Here is a 20753-nt window from a genome sequence, read left to right as displayed (position 1 = left end):
AAGTAATTAATAATGCCTGTAGAAAACCATTCTCATAACAATGCCTGTAGAAAGCCCTAGTCACATTCACAGTATAGAGGTGCCTGTTTTTATGATGTGGCCAGGTTCAAAATGATTTTCCTACTTGTCACTGGGGCAGAAACATCTGGGTTATGGCTTGTGTGGGTGTTCCCATTTCTCCTAAGATGAGCCTCACTGAATCAGACCAAGGGGCCATCTGGTCTAGTCTCCTCTTTTCTGCAGGTTCCAACCAGGTGCTGTTGCCCTGAGCAGCTGGCATTCAGAGATATACTGCTTCTGAACATGGAAGTTCCATTTAGTCCTAGTGGCCATTAACAGACCTCTCCTCCATGAATTTGGCCCATTCTCTTTTAAAGACATATAAGCAGCCCAAGAGCCAGTTTGGTGTAGTGGTTAGGAGTGCGGACTTCTAATCTGGCATGCCAGGTTCGATTCTGCGCTCCCCCACATGCAACCAACTGGGTGACCTTGGGCTAGCCATGGCACTGATAAAACTGTTCTGACCGGGCAGTGATATCAGGGCTCTCTCAGCCTCACCCACCCCACAGGATGTCTGTTGTGGGGAGAGGAAAGGGAAGGCGACTGTAAGCCGCTTTGAGCCTCCTTCGGCTAGGGAAAAGCGGCATATGAGAACCAACTCTTCTTCTTCTTCTTCTTCTAAAGTGATGCTCGAGATCTTACCCAAAAGATTGTTGTCCTATATGGGCTGAGAAATGCCAGATTTTTGAGCTGAAAAGGAAGAGAGGCATCACAGATCATTTTGCACATTTACATTGATTACTGGATTAAATGAGAATTTCAGAAGGAAATCAGCTTGTGTTTCATAGATTACTGAAAGAACCAAAGGGCCACCCTAAGTCCAACGAAGAAAACAGGGAAAAACAATTAGTACTTGTAATGAAATAATCTTTAATATTTGCAAATCCCAACATGTTTCATCTCAAGCTTCTTCAGGGGGACATCACTGTGATAATCTTCTTAACCCCGCCTGCGGCGCCACGGGCGCCGCGGACTAAATAAAACCGTAAGGGCTTGGGGAGGAGTTAGGGCGGGCTCTGTCCGGGATGAGGAAGGGTGCTGATTGGCCCCTTCCTCCGGACAGACCATCGGCGGGGCCAATTGGCAGGCGCGAAGCGCCTACCGATTGGCCTTTCTGATGGCCGCCCCGCCACCAAGGGAGCAACTGCGAGCTGTGTGCAGCGTGGCTCGCAGTTGCTCCCTGGCCGGCGGCCTGATGCGTCGGGAGGCACAAAGCGCCTCTCAACACATCAGGCCGCCGGCCAGGGAGCACGCGGAACATGGCGGCATGCGGAACATGGCGGCCTGCCCGAGCCCAGCGACTGCCCCGCCAGTGGCAGCGGGGCCGCCAGCGCCGATAGAGCCACAATTGGAGGTGCCGGCGCCACGCTCGAAGGCGGAACCGCGGCCACGATCAGCGGTGGAGCCGCCAGCGCTGATGGACCTCCGATTGGCGGTGGCGGAAGAGCCGCGATTGGCGGCGGCGGGGCTGCGATTGCCGCCAGATCCGTTGGCGCCCGCCTCGGACTCTGCTGGGGGAGGTAGGCCGCGCCGCGGGGGGGGCCCCGACTAACACCTAGCGCCCGCTGTATTTAAACAACAGCGGGCTTATAATTAAAACAAGATTCAATTCATAATTGTATAAAATTTTAAACATTTAAAATAATCAAATCTATAGAACAGAAACACAGCATGTGCAAATAGCACATATCAATGAACATATCAATGTTTTTATTCTTACATTATTACAGTGGTTGAAAAATCTTGACATGAAATGCATTCAGATTTCACAAATATTAAAGACTAGTAAATAAGCCCGCTGCTCTTGGAATGCAGCGGGCGCTAACAGAGGTTTGGAGGGTGAGGGGGCAGCTGTCGACAGGCACTGGGCGAGGGGGTGGACTCTAGGGGGGTTGTGGGGCGCCGCGTGAGGCGGAGGCGGGTCGTCCTGCCCCCCCCCCGGCGGCGGCGCAGCTTACCCGGAGCTGGCGGCGGGGTGGCAGCGGCGGCGGCACAGCCTATCCGGAGCTGGCGGCGGGGCGGCCATTCTCTTCCTCGGTAGGCAAGGGAGCCCCCGGCAGCTGCGCTCCGTGTGACTGCCGGGGGCTCCCTCGGGCCGCGGCCTGACACAGCGAGAGGCGCTTTGCGCCTCTCGCCTTGTCAGGCCACTGGGCAGGGCGCCCCCAGCAGCCGCGCTCCGCAGTGAATTTTCAGAGCATGATGGGTCTCCCAGAAGCTACTCTGAAGTTTCACTGCTATATATAGGCCTTCATGGGGTGGCTGAACAGTAGAAAGCAGCTAGGCTTAGTTGAGTCTTGAAAGCTGGGAGGTCTCAAGTCACGCTGTGGTTGCTTCCAAGCCAAGAGTTGCCCACCTCTAAGGGGAAACTGAAAATTCCTTAGGATTATGACAGAGGTCCATTCCCCCTGGAGAAAAAGGGCGATGTGAGAGGGTGGGCTCTACGGCACTGTGCCTGGTCGAGACCTCTTCCCTTCCCAAACCACACCTTTGACTCTGCTCAAAAATCTCCAGAATTTCCCAACCTGGTGCTGGCAACTCAAGCGAAGCTTGGCCACAACAAGTCTCCCCTAAGGCCAAAGCAGGCCTGGAAGGGGCCCTGCCCCCTCCCCCTCCCTCTGCCTTTGGCTCACATAAATGAAGCCTGGAAAGCTGTGGCTGCCTAGCGATGACCTCTGAGGGAACCCATTTCTACAAGCAACAAGGACTCCTTTTATCATTTTGTTTAACTCCCTATTTTCAGATTTCATATTTTCCTGAAAACCTGGGTCATTTTTCAGGTTTGTAGAAAAATCTGTCTCATCTGTTCCAGCTCCAGTCACCATCTCACTATCCTCAGAATATGGCCACCTTGGCTATTAGAATACACAAGCAGGAACCTGCAAGAACTTTCAGGAGACATCTCATTTCTTCCTCCCCCACTAGTTTCTCTTTCCTGGCTCTCCCCTTTCCCCTTTTCTCCTTATAGGGTTGCCAACCTCCAGGTGGGACCTGGCTATCCCCTGTATTCACAATAGGTCTCCCAACCACAGATATCAGTTCCTCCTTTCCAGAGCAGCCATTTTCTCCAAGAGAAGTGTAAAATGACTGACTGAGACTGTTGTAGTTTGGTCACATTGAAAGAGACAATAATGCTAGGAGAAGCTGAAGACAGCAGGAAAAGAGGGATGGATATGAGATGGATGGAGTCAATAAGGGAAGGCAGAGCCTTCAGTTTGCAAGTTTTGAGCCACGCTGTAAATGACAAAGTGTGGAGGTTGTTCATTCATGGGGTCACCAGAACTGTAAACAGAAATGTAAATGAGGCTACACTATAAATCTGTACAAGGGCATGATAATATGGGTCATTTTATTTTCAGTCTTTTTCCTAATAATTTCTACATAATACTTTTTTTAAAACCACCCTCTTGAGTTTCCAGTTCCTTCGAGCTATCCCCCATGATCCACAAAGATCTCTTTCCTGGTCAGCCACTTCTTTCATGTATATATGTGACTTTTCTGTTGCTGTACTTAGTTCCGGTATGTATCATTTTGCACCAGCTTACATTGAACTTCTTACCACAGTGTTGCTCACTTGCAAGATCTCCTCACAACCCACTGTGGTTTTCATTTCCCAGAATGCTTTGGAGCAAGCTTGGCTACTTTGCCACTATTTGTTATTCAAAATAATTTATGATCAAATGAACCCCCACCAATTTTAATACAGATGTTATAAGGGGCTGCAGTTATTTCCCTCCATGGGAACTCCCCATTTACTCCCACCCTCCTAACCAGCTACTAATCTTATAACTTTTTTGCTGATGGAACTGAGAGTCTAAGTGTCTGTCTATGTGAGACAGCAATGTTTGGCCTCAATCAAGCAAAAATGGACATTTCAGGCTGGGGTGGCACCTATGACTTTTTAACCATTTGGGGAATCTGGCTAACCTGGAAAGCAGAGCAGTCCTTGGACAAGATGGTGGCTGATTAAGGTTGCCAACTTCCATGTGGACTACGCAATACACAAGCACAGTGTTGGAACAAGCAAAAACCAAAATATAATACAAGGCTACATAAAACTGATGGAAGTGTAAAAACACATATGCTTCACAAATTAACTGCCAACAATTTTACACTCTATATTTCCATTTACAATTATTCTGAGTGAATTAAAGTTCTCATGTAGACATCCCAAGAGAGCTTGAATAAACTATTAATATAAATTAATCCAAGCAGATGCTGACAGGCTCCTGGGTTTGCTATTCCTGTTTTGCAAGAGGCTTCTTCATACAGCAGTAGACAAAGCTTGATATGTTACATGCAATTGATTCAACATACAGCTTTAAACTCCTGCCAGACTGGCCTTTTTCAACGGAAGAAACAAGCCTTCTATGCAGTCCTAAGACCTGCATACTGAAGCTCCCTTCTTCAGTATGCAGGTCTTAGGACTGCTTAGAACAGGCTTTCTCAATCAGGACTGTTTTAGAAGGGAGTTTCACATTTATATTTCACAGCTTACTCAAGGTCGCAGGAGAGTTTTATGAAAGCACATTACACTGTCATCAGTTTTATGTAGCCTTGCCCTGTGTTTTGTTTTTGCTTGTATAAACTTCCTTGTGCATGCCTGGAGTTTTCTTGGAACTACAATTGATCCCTAGACTACAGAAAGACTACAGCAGCCTTATTAATTAATTTATTATTTATTTTATTATATTTATTTACCACCCTCCCCGGGAGCTCAGGATTTTGGCATCACAACCCCCTTGAGTCCCCTCTTCTCCTCGAACTCTGCCCTGAAAGGAATTTCCGAAGTAGGAGCTTGTGCTCTTGCCTGAAGAGAGGTCGACTCAAGAGTCAGAAGTTGCGCAGTTACTGCAGGTAGCAGTCTGTGCGTAACCCCATTCAGCCGCCGAGGCTACTTTTTGCTAAATCTTATTCAATTTCATGAGACCTCCAATCAGCAGTAGCACCTTTAAGACCAAAAAAGATTTATACAAGGCTTGAGCTTTCGAGTGCAAGCACTCTTTGTCAGACTAAGAACTGACCATCATAACAGTAGGAATATAATGGCCAGTTCTTAGTCTGACGAAGAGTGCTTGCACTTGAAGCTCACACCTTGAATAAATCTTTGTTGATCTTAAAGGTGCTACTGGAAAGTGATTTGATTGTGCTACTTCAGACCAACACAGCTATTCATTTGAAACGAGATTTCCACTTTCCCCGCCAGGGGGTGCAACAGAGAGGCTACAGTAGGAACTACAGCTCCCATGAGCCTTGCTGAACCTTGCCTTTTCGGCCTCAGGGTGGGGTCAGAACTACAATTCCCATGAACCCCTAACAAAGGGCCAGTCCTTTGAACAGGGCGCCTCCTAAGCGCCTGAGAGGCGAAGGGGCCGGTAGGCGGGCGTTCAGCGGAGACAGCCGAATGGTACATAAGGACCCGCTGCCTGCCTGCCTCCTGCCTGCCTCACTGGGTCCCCGGCCCAACTGTCAGTCAATTAGCCCGGCGGGGAGACCGGAGAGGCGGCGCGTCGTGTTGTGTCGTGTCGTGCCCGCTGCAGGCAGCAAGCGCGACCTGCCCGAGCCGAGCGCCTAGGGGCGTCGGAGGCCGGCGGACCCCACCCCGCTCCGGCGAGCGAGCCGCCTCCCTGTCTCCGCCATTAAGAGCAGGGGAGAAGCCGGCAATCAGCGGCAGTTAGTTCCTTCGGTAACCCTGCGGGGGGCACTCCGGCTGCGGCGGGGTTGGGGGCGGGGGGGAAGGGGCTTCAGTTCGTCCCCGCTGGCCCTTCCCCGGCGGGGGGCTGGCAGAGACCCCTCCCCGCCCTTCGCCCCTCCCCCTGGTGCGGAGGAGCTAAGAGACGCCCCCCCCCATTTAGCCCCATTAGCGGATTATCCCCTCCCCCCTCCCGCACTCACACACACCCCCTCGCCACTGACAGGCGGGCGCGCGCCGTCGCCCGGCCCTCCGTGGGGGCAGAGCGCGGCCCTTTCTGGCCGGGTGTCCGTGCGGGGAGCGGAGCGGAGGGGAGGGGTCCGGTTCTCCCCCCCCCCCCCGCCGCCCTCAGGATGCTGCTCTTGCCGACGCCTGCCCCGCTGTAGCTGAGCCCCCGGAGGAGGGGAGGGCGAGGTGCGGACCATCGTCGGGCGGGCGCCATGGAGCGCCGAGGGGAGCCTGCCCTCCAGCAGAGCCTGGAATTCACGGTGGAGAATGTGGAGAAGGTGAGGGCAGGGCAGGGGCCGCCGTGGTCGCTTGCCGGGTGGGGCGGGGCGGGAGAGGGTACCTGACGGCTCCACCGGGGGGGGGGATTGCGGGGGGAGGGTCCCTCCATGCTAGGGGTGGGGAGGGGTTCCATTGTACACACCTCTGCATGAGGTGGTCCTGCTTGAGGGTCAGTAAAGCCTGTGGTAGACATGCGTGTGGAATGCTTGGGATGGCCGTGGACTTGTGCCTTGTGTGAGGCTTTGGGATCCTTCCTGACTTCTAGTTCTTTCTGGGAACAATAGTGTTATGAGGCCTTGATAGAGAATGACTCTTTGCGACTGGTTGGAGCTATACGACATTTGTAGAAGCAATGCCCCAGCAGTGTATCCAGCATGCATCCTTGCCACTCCCTTGAACCTGTAGCATGTGATAGTCAGAGCCCTTTTTTGCCTGGTGCTTCGTTTCTCCTTTTGCTCTCAGAATGATACATTCCAGTCATGTAGAGCAGATCAAGCTTTAGAAAGTCATCCAAGTGGTGAATTTATGAATAGGGAAAGTTAGACATGCTTCCTTTTGAACATCCTTATGGTAGGGTGTGCCTTCCATTGCTCCTGTTTTTTCTTTGCTGTGTACATTTCATTTATTTATATACTTTGTTTATATCCTGTATTTTTCCAACTGGAAACTAAAAGTAACTTACATAGTTTTCCTCTCTTCTATTGTAGCAGCCCTGTGGGGTAGATTAGGTTGAAAATGTATGATTGCCCCAAGATCACACAGCAAGCTTCCATGGCTAAATGAAGATTCAAACCTGGGTCTCCCAGGGACTGGTCTGACACTCTATCACAAACTACACGGGCTATCGTCAACCAGAATCATTTAAATGCCATAGTGTTTATGCACTTTTGGTAAAGGCCCTGGCCACTGTTGACATCTAAAGTGTTCCTGTGAAAGAGGATGCTCTGGGCCCTAATCAGAATTACCCTTCAGAAGCCTTTTGTCTTCTCTCCGATTTTATTTAACATCTTTATGTATCCACTCACCCAACTAATATGGAGGTTCAGACTTGAATGCTATCAATATGCAGATGACACCCAGCTCTTCCTCCTGATGGATGGCCACCCTGATTCACATAGAAGCTTTAGCCAGATGCCTGGAAGCCATGATGGGATGGCTTAAGCAAAGCCGTCTAAAGCTCAACCCTTCTAGGTAGAAAGGGTCCAAGCGAGGAAACATGACTACCCAATCTGGATGGAGTGCAACTGTCAGTGATTTACTCCACCAGAAATCTGGGCATGATCCTAGATGCCTCCCTCTCAATGGAGGCACAGGTCACAAGAGTAGCGTGGCTAGCCTTCCACATGCCAAGGCAAACTATTAGCACCTTATTTGGCTTTGGACCACCTAGCCACAGTGATCCATGTGATGGTCACCTCTAGACTGGACTTCTGCAACTCACTATATGCAGACCTACTCTTATCCTTGATCCAGAAACTACAGCTGGTCCAGAATGCAGCAGCCAGGGTTCTCGCAGGAATACCTTGGAGGGCCTACATCCGGCCTGTATTCCAACAGCTGCAATGGTTTCCAGTTGCATACCAGATTAAATTTAAGTTCTTGGTTATTATCTTTAAGGCCATTTGTGGTTTGGGTCCAGGGTACCTGAGAAACTGCCTCTCTGCTCGTGCCCTCCAAAGAGCACTACGCTTGGCCAACACCAACCGGCTAACAATCCCTGGCCCCAAAGAAGCATATTTGGCCTCAACCAGGGCCAGGTTGTTCTCTGTCCAACCCCCCACCTGGTGGAATAAGCTCCCAGAAGAGATCTGGGCCCTGTCGGAGCTACCAGAGTTCTGCAGAGCCTGAAAAATGGAGCTCTTCACCAGACATTTGGTTGAGGCCAATGACAACATCTATTGGGCTCCCAGAACCCGCTCTCATCCAGATACACTCACTCTACAGAGGTACAGCCATAAGGTTACTGTCAGTGTGAATAGACGTTGGTTACGTATGTTATGTTGCAATTACTGTTTACATTGATGCATTGTTAATTACATAATTATTGAACCATGTTGTACTTAATTATGCAATTTACGTTCTCTGTAAACCGCCTTGAGCTGCAAGTGAGGGCAGTATATAAATCTAAATCAAATAAAATATGTTATGGGACTATCATACATGTTTACTAAGAAGAATAACTGTTTTTTTTGTACCCCACTTTTCATTACATGCAGGAGTCCAAAAGTGGCTTACAAACAGTTTTCCTGAGACCTCTAAGAAGTGCTCTGTGACAATAGCTCTGAGAGAACTGTGACAGACCCAAGGTCCCCCAGCTGGCTGCATGTAGAGGAGTGAGGGATTGAACCCAGTTCTCCAGATTAGATTCAGCTGCTCTTTAACCACCACACTACACCACACCACACTGGCTGCCTAAACAGTTGCAGCCTGCTACACAAGTGTTTAATGTTGTGTTAGAATGTGAGATACAATAGGCTTGTTCATTGGCCCATCAGAGAGGATCCCAAAGAATGCATGCGTGACTTGGTCAAGTCAAAATTGAGCTTTGGAGAGTTCTGGATACAGAGGCTTCTGACAAGCTGAACAGAGTTTCTTGCCACTTTCAAACTGCAACTCTAGAGGTGTAGGTGAGTAAAGATGGGAGAGAAGAGAACATGCCCCTTTCTCAGAAGTTTAAAGAATGACCAGCGCAAGTCAGGGAATATCTGTAGTGGAACAGGACAGACTGCTGTGCCATCTGTTTCTCTCCCTTGTTGCTTTCTGACCTAGCCAAAGGCAAAGCACTTAAAATGAACAAAGAGATACTTATTTTCAAAGGATGAAATGACATAGGACAACTATGCTGTATGGTGCTTTTGAAAGCAAAATGTCAGTAGTATTTGAAAGATGGTCAGATCATTTAAGCTTGTGCAGTTTCACTGACAAAAGTAGGGCAAGAGTAAATCTCACAATTTGAACAAGCTCTGGAATTAGCTTGTGTAAGGGTTCCAGAGTGATGTTTTCATACATTTCTGAAATACCTGGCTACTTCATTGGAGACATTTAAAAATAATTATTTTATCATGTTTTTTCTAGGTGTTCAGAGCAGTTCATACACAGTATTTCAGTAATTCTAATAACTCAGCTGCAACTTGACAGCACTTTCCACCCCCACTACCACTCTCCTATAACAAACATTAACAGAGAGGAAGGAAGGGTGAACCTAGCCAAGGGCATGGATGAAAGAAAATCCATTGTCCCCAATTAGTACTGCTATTACTCAGCTAGTGAAATAACCTGTGATCTAGTATTAGTGGAGGTTTTGGGTTTTTAGTCAGTGTTAAGGTCTTATCATTTTGGACCAAAGTAACACAATCCTGCTTTCTATCAGAGTTAAATTCAGTATGTGTATGTTAAAAGGAGTCTGGTGTCATATTTAAAGACTGACAGATTTATTGTGGCATGTGCTTCTGTGGACTTGTACTGCAACAACCTGTTAGTCTTTAAGGTGCTTCTTTTTCTGCTTGTTCCAACAGACTGAAACACTTCGTCATCCTAAACAGAGTTCCACCCTTCTAAGCTCACTGATTTCAGTGGACCAAGAAGGGTACAACTTGGTTTAGGAATAAAACAGTTATTTTTCTGGATTGTGTAAGTAAATCCTGTGCTCAGTGATGATATTTTGTGAACATTCCTCAAGAATGTTACTTGGAGAAATACTGGCTGGCCCAAGTAAGTTCTCTTTCAGAATATAATCTTGCTTTGAATTAAAAACAAACAAGTTTTTGGCCTGGAGAATTACAAAGGTAAAAGGTAAAGGTATCCCCTGTGCAAGCACCGGGTCATGTTTGACCCTTGGGGTGACGCTCTCCAGTGTTTTCATGACAGACACAATGCAAGGTGGTTTGCCAGTGCCTTCCTCAGTCATTACTGTTTACCCCCCAGCAAGCTGGGTGCTCATTTTACTGACCTCAGAAGGATGGAAGGCTGAGTCAACCTTGAGCCGGCTGCTGGGATTGAACTCCCAGCCTCATGGGCAGAGCTTTCAGACTGCATGTCTGCTGCCTTACCACTCTGCGCCACAAGAGGCTCTTGCATTACAAAGGTAGACCTGGAAATATTAACAGTTCTGGGTGAAATCTTTTTGAAGAAATGAGTTGCTTAGTGAATTTCCAATTGTCACGGATTAGAGCCAGTGTCCTGACTGTATCTTTTAATACAGGCAAAATTAATACCTTTCATAATAGATGCAAATTAAATTACTGTTTCTTGACTTAAACTGAGAAATTCATTGGTGCAGATTTTTGTTTTTAGCTCAGACTCCAAATAAACTCAGTCTGGCTGTTGGCATACAGTGGTGCCTCATTCAGTTGCCTCTTCCCTTCCTCCTGTTAACTATCAGGTTTGCTGGCAAAAATTATACTTTTGAAGAAAGTACATGTCTTCTTGCCTCTTTTGTGGTTTTGAGGAGTGCTTCATGACATACCTGTCACTCTTCAGGCAGATTTGATCTGTTTTTAGTGCCATTGTGCTTTCAGCAGCACTGGAGTAGTCAGTTCTTGTTGCATCCTCGATTCTATCAAGCTGCATTTATTCATGTTAAGCAGAATCCAGTCAAATCTATACTTATCTATCCTCTTCCTAGCAAAACTCAGATATTACCAACAAAGCACATTCTATAGTTGCACGTGGCTGGCTTCCTTCCCTCTCCTTGTAAGTAAATGGCTGACTTTTAATCCTGAGGATGCAGTGCCAACCCCCCCCCCCCCCCTTTTTTTTAAATCAAGGTTAGCTTCATTCTGCAGAGTTATGTAGCAGAGCAGTGCTGTGCTACAATGTGCTACTGGGTAATTCTGCTTTTGAATATCCCTGGAGGGAATACACGGGCAGTTTCTTTGTGTGCATCAACAATAGAGCAAATGTTGACATCGGGGAAAGGTCAGCACACCCCAGGTGGTGATTAGCTCAGCACGTACTGTGGGAGGTAGGCCTGTAGAAGTAAGAGCCATCAGGGTGTGCCGTAATGGCTCCTGCACTCCCTGGGAAGGGGAATAGCAGACTTGGAAGGATGCTCGGGCTTCCCATCCCCCCATCCCTTCTTTTCTTTGTTGCCTAATACTGTGACAAGCTTTCCAGTAAGATGCAGCATTTTGCTATAAGGGTGGAGTTTGGCTGAGGGAATTGTGTGAAGCCCCTGTTGCAGGGGTCTATATACCACAGTGGACTGAATTAGTGCTTACTACATGCTTACAAGAAGTGTTAGAAGTTAGGATCAAATGTAGGGCTTTTATTCTGATAGGTTTGGATTGAATCTTGTATGCTCCTCTGTGTTTCTAACCTGGGCTACGTAAGGGCAGCAAGTAATGTTGCAACAGAGCAGAATTAGATGTCTCAGAAGCATTTCCTTAATTAGTATAGTATGAGAATCCTTGATTTAATATTCAGACGTTTATAGGGCCCCCTGTTCTTTGCAGGTTTCTCCGATTCACGGATTTCTATAATTGAGACAGCAAGCTCATTGTTAGACCTGAGCTTGGAGCTAGTGAGAAAGCTAGTTAGCGTACTCCGATTCACCCCCCCCCCCAATATCACTGTACTGAGTATTCAGATCCATGGGTTATTGAAGTGGGAGTGCAACTAACATGAAATCTGTAATCTTGTTTAACAAGGGCAGAACTTTTGAATTACCCAGTACAACATTTCAGATTAAAGAATAAATTATTTGTGGTGATTAGAACATAAAATTGTGTATGTAATAATCTCAAGACAGTATACTAGCTAACATGTAGTTTTACCATAGAAGTTGGGCACTAATGAACAGAACATTATCTGTGTTAGAGTGCCCAATGATATTCTTTTTAAAGATAAGCTGACCTTCCTCTCAGCCAAATAACATATCAGTCTTTCTGTTTTGTAACAAGATAAACTTGTTCTGCAGATGTATATATAAGATAAAATATGAACCAAGGAACTCAGAGACATGCCTTATGTGAATGTCTTCCTGTGACTTTGGTTCTATGTATTTTTGAACCAATCAGCTGTTTGTCATATTTAATCCTTATCCATTGTTCCTCTTAATACTTGTGAAACAGCCCTAGGGGTGGAGAGTGTCCTGGCTGTCCGAGATGGAATAGGGCCAATCAGGGTGCACCCTGATTGGCTCCCCCCCTCTCCAGCTCCCGCCCTCCTTCCCTGGAGGCTAGACACTTTGCACCTGAGAAGCCTGAGAGAGAGACACAGGCTCCTGCTGTGAGGGAGAGAGAGAGAGAGACAAACTCTCTCTTTCCTGCTAGAAGGAGCCCTGATTACCTCCTATGGCTCCTGGGTCCTAGTGTCCATTGTATTCCTGGTTGCAATGGACTTTCTTGCTAGTATGCTATAAATTAATGGGCAGAAATTTTCCGCTTGCTAGGGGGAAGGTGCATATTGACACTTCATCTAACAGAAGACCACAGCTGTGGAAAGTAAACAATCCATCTGTGTATATATTAACAATCCAACACAACATCTTTTACCTCTACCTTTTCTTCCTCCTCATTGATGTTTCTCACAGAGTAAGATTCACAGTAGAAGACAGTGAGGTCACTCAACCAATACTTACCAGAATCTTGTTAGAGCTTCATCAGATGGGGTTGTTGATAGGCCACTGGAAATATGGTTGTGCTGTCCCCTCCCCCCTTTTATGTGTGGCATGACATCACACTGATATAATAGTGATGACCTAACTATATATCTCTAAGGAAGCACCCCTCCCCCAAGTAAGCAATGTACAGATCTGCCCTGTGTTTCTATAAGGGAGACTTTGGAGCAGCTGTTGAGAAATAAATGGCTGTTGAGACAATTTTTATTTTATTTGCTATCAGGTCACAACCACTTTATGGTAACCCTGTAGAGTTTTCAAGACAAGAGACATTCAGCGGTGGTTTGCCATTGCCTTCCTATCGGGACCCCAAGGTTGAGAACCACTGTTCTAGGACCACCCTGAAGGTCACTTCAGTTCTGAAGTTGGGCCCACTCTCAGTATCTAATGGTCTGTGGCAGGGGTAGTCAAACTGCGACCCTCCAGATGTCAATGGACTACAATTCCCATGAGCCCCTGCCAGCAAATGCTGGTGGGGGCTCATGGGAATTGTAGTCCATGAACATCTGGAGGACCACAGGTTGACTACCCCGGCCCTAAGCAGTCCACTTCTGTTGTTGCTCTGCCTGAGCAATGTTCAGGGTCTGAACTGCCCTCAAAGAAATTGCAAAAGTCTAAACATCGGGACAAGGACTGTTCCCCTCGGTCGTCCTCTGCTACCTAGAGTGACCTGCCTCCGGTTCCAGCTCAGCCTCACAGAAACCCTCCGATCCATGAGTCCTTTCTTCAGGATTGCATGCTAGACTTCGAGGAGGGCAATTCCAGGATTTTCCCAGGGCAACATCATCCAGTTCTGTTATTTGGAGACTGTTTGCTCATACCCCTCCAGGTTATTCCCTGACATATGTCAGCCAGTGGGACCCCTCCTTGGACTTCCTAGATCGTGCCTTGGCCATTGGTTCAGTCAGGGTGTCATGTGTTATAGCTGATGTTGACCGTTCAGCCACAGAACAGTCCTGAGACAGCTTCTGAACCATCCCCTGATGATGTGCTGGCATCCACCTCTCCAGGGGAGGATTACAGGATGTATGGGAAACAGCTTTTGCATATGTCAAAAACTTTGGAGCTGGATGTCTCAACTTCAGATAGCAGGCCCATGGATAAGATCCTCTGCTGTTTATATTCAAGTACCCCCACTGTTATAGCTCTTCCTATTATACAGAGATAAGAAGACTTGGGTGTCCCCAATTGGAGGAAACCGGCTTCAGTTCAGCCGGTTCCTTAGAAGAATCCTTGTATCATGTCAAACAGGACTGTTCTGAGTATCTCTCAGTTAACCCTTCTGCTGACTCTTCCATCATTGATAACATGCAGCTTCAGAGTAGGGGTGAGTGCTTCAGCGTGGTTTGGCCGTCTCAGAAATCCCTGACGCCCGAGGTGGCCTACTTCAGAGGAAGCCTGGGCCGGCATTTTTGTCCTGTTGACAGGGAGAGCAGGAGGGTTGACACTCTGGGTAGAAAGATATATTTGTCTTTAAAGTAAAGATGCCTCTCTATATAGATGGCTTTATGTATAGGGAATTGAAAAAGGAATATACAGAGTAGCGTGTTTCCATAAGTTATAAGACGTTTGTAAAATACCTTAAATATTAAAGGCATAGGGATGGAATCAGCAGCCATGGCTGAATCTGCCAATTGAATATTTGTGCTCTCATTACTTCCTTTTTATTCCACAGTAACTTTGGTGGTGGTTTAGGTAACAGTTCCTTGCAAAACTACTGCTGTTCCATAAACAATTATCTATTGTTTTACCTCCCATTCAGGAGATTCACTGCTTTATTGAAACTATAGTTTTATTGAAACTACTAGCAAAAAAGCCTGTTGTACTTTAAAATACAACGGGCACTAGACTTCTCTCTCCCCCCGCCCCTCTGGGCAGGCATACCAAGCCCTGGAGAGGCTACAGAGGGCCTTTTAAGGCCAGGAGGCAGCACTGGTGGGGACTCCCCTCGTCTTTCCCCCAGCCCCAAAAGGCCTGACACTCTCCAGGCCTCGGCCGGCCTTTTCAGGGCAGTGGGGGAGTGCTAGTGGGAATTCCATTCCTCTCCCTCAATCCCATGCAAGTCCGCTGAGGCCTGGAGAGGCTGCAGCAAGCCTGTTCAGGCCAGGGGGGAGGGTTGGTGGGGAGTTCTCCATGCCCCAGGCAGGCCTCGGTGAGGCGGCCTAGTGTGGGGGGAGGAGGGGAATCCCAGGCAGCTCTCACCCTTACCCTAGGAAGGCTTGGTGAGGCCAAGAAAGGCCAGCTGGTTTGTACTCTATTGGGGCCCCCAATCCATGGCCTTCTAGGGGATAACGGGAGCCCTGTCTGGGACTCGCCTTCCCGAGTCCCAGCCAGGGCTCCCATTAGCCCCAAGAAGGCATGGTGCGGCCTTTCTCAGCCTCAGCAAGGCTTCCCAGGGCGAAGGGGAGGACTGCCTGGGACTCGCTGGCCCCCCTCCCCGGGCAGGCCTGCCAAGGCCAGGAAATGGCTCGGTGCACCTTCTGGGGGTTGGGGGAAGGTTGGAGATGCCTACCTCCTTTCTTGGTGACATCCTGGTGCCGAATGGCAGTGAGTTCCTCAGAGTTCTCGTTGCCGGGTTTGTTGGGGGTGGGTGCAGTTGGGGCCAGCCCACGTCTTGTTTGGCCAGTAACGTTCCAGGGGAACGGAAACAGAAGCCGGACCAGCTCCACCCAGGAGGGTTCTGTGCAAATATTAATAAAGCTGTTAAAGATAGATTTCTTGTTTGGAAGTAGCATGCGAGTGCAAGGGCATTCTGATTTGTTTACAAGTATATAACAATTGTAGAGATGCAGAAGCCTGAAGGGGCAATGTCAGTTACAAAACTGAACTGATGCAGGATCTAGATCAGAATACAGGAAGCTATTTTCTTCAAGTTGGTCCTGTGCATCACAATGCTTTCCCCCACTTCCTAAGAAAAGATACCTTGTCATATGTCATGTCAGATACTTAAATTGCTACAGTAAGTAGTCTGACCTGAATTTATAGCCATAAACTAATGGTTTTCACCTTGTGCTAGATAATGTGTAATTTCAGATGTTCAACTGGTGGTGTCTGAAAAGGTAGTGTATGCACTTAGTGAAAATCTAAATGCCTAACCTCTAGCATTTATAACATCTGAAAGCAAAATCCTGACTTAAGTACTGAAACCTACTGAATAGGGCTTATTCCCTGCAAAACGTGCTAACTCTATTCCTTCGGGGTTCTCGTGAGGAAGTAAAGAGAATTTTTCTCAGTGTTTCAAGCTTGCATCACTAAATACCGTATCTCTCATATCAGCGTAGAGAGAAGAAAATTACCTTGCTTAGCCAAAGGCTTATCTGGTTGTATTAATTGTGGCCTACAGCGAGATAACTCCCTCTGCTTTGCTATGCCACCCTTATTGTGTTGTGATCAGACAAAATGCTGTCTCATTGCCAATTTACAGATTTGTGCATGCTTCTGCCCTCATAGAGGTAGATTGTTGTTGCTGTACTATCAGTGAGCAAGGCACTATAGAATACACAGGACACTAGCCTGAGAAAATTACAGTCTAAAGCAGTGGTTCTCATCCTGGGGGTCGGGACCCCTTTGGGGCTCGAATGACCCTTTCACAGGGGTCATGGCAGGGCAAGCAGTTTGGCCGGGGGATGGGGGGTGCATCCACACAACAGCCTTGTGGGATAGATCGAGATAGAGCATTCGCCTGTCTGGAGCAGCGGAACAGAGTGAGATCGGCATGGTGGGACAAGAGGCCGAACTGAACTGAGAAACCCCGGGGGGAAAACAATTTATATACAATCATGAACAATGGATCTTCACACCATTGGTCAGTTTTTGTTTAATTTCTGTGAAAGAACGCTTGCATAAGTTGATGGTTGAGGGTCACCACAACATGAGGAACTGTATTAGAGGGTCATGGCATTAGTAAGTTTGAGAACCACTGGTCTAAAGTTTGAGACAAGGGAGACAGCAAAGAGAAGAGAGGGAGGTAGAGACAGTGATGAACAACAGAAAAATATATTCATGTCACAAGTGCTTGGAGTTGATGTAGTAGGAAGGGATTGTGCCAAAGGCTTTGTGGAACAGATAGGTTGTGTAGAGGGTTTTCAAGAAAGTGAGAAAGGTAACAAGTGTTTTGAGGGCTGTTCCAGATGTAAGGGGCAGCAAAGGAAAATTGCTGGTTTTGAGGTTACAGGGAACTTTTGAACAGATAACGATTGCAGAACTGGAGGAGCATAGATCACAGGCACGGATGGGGTGGGACAAAGCTATGAAGGATTTTGGAGAAGAGAAGTTTGTAATGAATCTGGGAATGGAAAGGAAGTCAATGTATTGGTTTGAATAATGTTAAAAATGAGAGTACTGCTTAGAGATAAAGGCTGAAGTACAGTAACAGAAGGTAAAGAGGAGGAAGTTATAGCCTCTGAGATCTCCCAACTGATTAGCTCATTGAGTGAAATGGATAAAGAGGAAAGAGTTGATAAGATTACAGGGAAGGAGGGAGGGAAATGAAGGAAATAGGATAGGCAAAAGGAAATAACTATTTATTCCACAGTTACTTTTTAAGTAATTACATTAAGCTGTTTGCAGTCAGTGGACATAAAGGCTATGAATACAGATTACTTTGGGCATTAGACTCATGGTGGAGAATAGATCCATTAATGGCTACTAGCCATGGTGATTAAAGGGAACCTCTGTTTCAAGTGGTTTGCTATTTTCAAATACCTGTGCTAGAAGCAATATTAGGAAGGCCTTTGTCTCTGCCCTGGTTGATGGTCCTCTGTGGCAGCTGGATGGCCACTGTGTGAAATAGGATGCTAGTCTAGATGGAACTATTGGTCTGATCCATCTGGTCTTTTCTTACTTTCTTACAAAGGTAGAGAAATCGGAGCAGAAAGCTTCAATTTTATCATCTGAAAAACGGGAAAATTTTTTTGGGGGAGCAGAAAGTGGTGAGGCAGATTTTAGTAGGCTGTCAAAGGTGAAGAAGTCCTGAGGATTTCCAGAAATGAAGTGGATCAGCTGCATGAAAACATGGAGGAAGCAAGCCAATGCTGGAGACAGAATTGGTAGGACTGGGTTCAGCTGTGTGCTTTAGTAAACCCAGATTAGAACCATCACTGAGGTGCTGCTGAAAAGAAAACTGGGCCTTCTTGTTAACTGCCCTTTTGGTTCCAAGAGGATACATAAAGCTGCACTATCTCGCTTCCATTTAGCTTTCCATTTTCTACACTAGCTCTGGTTTCACTTGTTTCATCACTGCCAATGGCTAATGAGTTCTTCCTCTTCCTGTGCTTATCTTTTGGTTATCTCTTTGCTTGCAGGCTCCTTGTTCTCTTACACTTCCTTTTGTCAGTGCATGAAGGGCTGGTTTATCCATGTAGCACATATAGCATGTGTTATGGGCCCTGCACTTCCAAGGGCCATGCACGGTGCTTTCTCCCCATGGCTCAGGGCCATAACCTCTCTCCTTCCACCTTTTCCCTCTTTGAGGACATTTAGAGTAACACCCCTTTCCACTGTGGGGCCCCCCTCTGCCCTCAGTCTGCCATAGTTGTACTCTGCTAGGGCCCCGTGAAGCCTTAAACTGGCTCTGGTGCTATGGGCCCCGCAAATTCTTAAACCACTCCTGGGTGTGTGTATGCAAATATGATGAGGTACAACACCAGATCATCTGGGAAGTGACACTCAGGATTTTTTTCCATGCATAGGAAGATTTGGTTTCCATCACTTCTAATTTTGGGTGATGAGCTGCTGAACTGGATGAAAGCTACCTTCAGATTAAGATGTTGGGGAATAGAAATTCTAGTGAGTCTGACCCTTCAATTGACTCTACAAAAATTCCTGATTTACAGCTTGCAGAGTCCCCTCCCTGTGTGCAATGGAGTGTAGTTATCCTGACTACCTGATTTTTCCTAGTGGAGTTCAGTAGAACTAATGAAATGCTGAGATTTCCTAGGATTTTTAGGGCACACTGGGAATTTCATTTCAATTGGAAATGGAGTTTAAATGTTTTGTCAGATGGTGAGTGGATTATTGCCATATGGCTAATTATACAAACCACAGTATGAGCTCATGGCCTCTCTAATAGGCCATGCCAGAGCTCGTGAAAAGTCCGATTCTGCTTACATAGGTGAAGTTAGTGAGGTCAGCAAAGACCCAGTGCCAGCAATGTACCTTTCTAAAGGCCTTTTTTGCCCCTTCAAGTCCTAAGTAGGTTGGCACAGACCTGTCCTGGTGTAATTCCCCAGGGCTATGGCTCAGCCTTTCATCAGGCATAGGCGTAAGGAATAAAATAGATTTAATTGGTTTAAACTTCACCAAAGTTGAGCTGCTAGGCTCCTATGGGAAATGCATTCTCAGAAATCAAGTTACACAGCTGCAACCTGTCAAGGTGGGGAGGATCAGACCCCTCCTGGAGAGGAGCAGGTGCTCTACTGTCCTGCCTGCTTGCCCAGCAGTTCACAGAAACAGATTCTGAATTAAAGCACAATTCATTCAGCAACAAGCATTTCAGTTCCCAGAGACAAGAGAACAAACCAGACCCCCCCCCCCAAAACAAACAAACAACCCCCCAAAGGTATACCTTACAAAGACACAGTGCCATGGTTCAGATGGTCTGGCTGGCAGAATCTCCTCCAGATGGAGAGAGGTCAATCACATGCTGAATTTTGAGTCTCTTCTTACACAGTGTTCAAAGCAACAGCCTATGGTGCTGTAACACATTATCATTAACTTGCAAAACATAATGTTCTTCAGGTATTCTGAGTGTCTCTGATGTGAAAAGACAGAGTGGATATTCTTTCAGGTCATATTTGGACTGTAGAAACCTATGTTCCTATGGAATCCTTGTTTTCTTTTAACAAAGAAGTAATCTTCATTGGTAGTTAGATGGGGCCTTCTGGCTATCTCCAGTCAGTGCAGAAGAGATACTTGTTTCTGAGAGAGAGAGGCAGGGTTGTACCGCTTAGAAAAACAGAAGTACAAAAGATTCTAAAATGGTTGTGCTTTAGTCATTAGATAGAGAAAATTGCTCAGAAAATGCAGGGTTGGTTTTCATTTCTGTCGCAAGCTGTTGGGGCATCTGCAACAATCGCTTGTACATTTTTGTGGCTCATAAATTTAGCAATGTGCTGCTTGGTATGCAGAAGAACTCACGTATACTGCCTCCCCTTGGCTCTGTGATGTTTAGAAATAAGACTTTTGTTCCTACATTGTAAGATACCATTGTTTATGGACAATAGGACTTCTGTCTTTAAAGCGTGTGTGAATTTGCTAACAAAGGAAACAGTATTATGTAGGCGGCTGGTTGCATGTTTATTGTTTCAGGCTATGCTAGTCTGTTGCACCAAGTGAAGAACTGGCCCTATCTTTTGAGATTCTTGTACTTGCCTCCTGTGAAATACTGAACAAAAAATATTCCCTTAATTGTCATGATCATGCTAGCATTTATCTAAAAAGACCCAGGAACCCACAAGGACTTATTCAGGGGTGTGTGGAATCTCACATAGAATCATAGATTCTATGTGAGATTCCCCCCCCCCCCAAAAAAAAGTCCTTGTGGGTTCCTGGGTCTTTTTAGATAAATGCTAGCATGATCATGACAATTAAGGGAATATTTATCACCCCCACAATGTTTCTTCTTCCCTTCCCTGAAAATCCCTCTCCCCATTTCCTACTTCCTTCTCTTTCCCACCCAACAGCCAGTCAACATTTATCTGTCCCTGTTTTCATCTCCCTCCACCACAGCCTCTATGTAGGAAAACTTTGGCCCAGCTGTGCAGGGCCAGCAGCTGAGCCATGCCCACTTCCATGGTAAGAAAATCTTAAGAACGTGTGGGGTGCACATCGCAATCCTCAGTTCCTCCTGGTCACATTATTTCCAGTTTCCCTTCTCCT

The 20753-nt window shown here is 46.8% G+C and overlaps 1 protein-coding gene and 1 long non-coding RNA gene across 3 annotated transcripts in view; one reads left to right on the top strand and one right to left on the bottom strand.

The window, feature by feature from the left end:
• The first annotated feature begins 5429 nt into the window (after window positions 1–5429).
• Window positions 5430–20753, top strand: part of IPO13 (importin 13) — a 67616-nt gene continuing 52292 nt past the window's right edge. Inside the window, exon 1 of one of the 2 annotated variants that reach the window (XM_077334037.1) lies at window positions 5430–6255. In XM_077334037.1, coding sequence (XP_077190152.1) covers window positions 6190–6255 — 66 coding nt within the window. In that variant the 5' untranslated portion in view covers window positions 5430–6189. The remainder of the gene's footprint in view (window positions 6256–20753) is intronic. The other variant, XM_077334038.1, reaches the window with a different exon arrangement.
• Window positions 8682–13198, bottom strand: LOC143836828 (uncharacterized). The gene is made up of 2 exons (XR_013230770.1): window positions 12837–13198; window positions 8682–9021 (listed from the first exon to the last, which is right to left on the bottom strand). It is a non-coding gene; the product is annotated as an uncharacterized LOC143836828 (long non-coding RNA).

The sequence above is a fragment of the Paroedura picta genome, chromosome 4 (genome assembly GCF_049243985.1).
Source record: "Paroedura picta isolate Pp20150507F chromosome 4, Ppicta_v3.0, whole genome shotgun sequence".
Classification (NCBI taxonomy): Eukaryota; Metazoa; Chordata; class Lepidosauria; order Squamata; family Gekkonidae; genus Paroedura; species Paroedura picta.
This window is presented reverse-complemented; position numbering and strand designations above follow the sequence as displayed.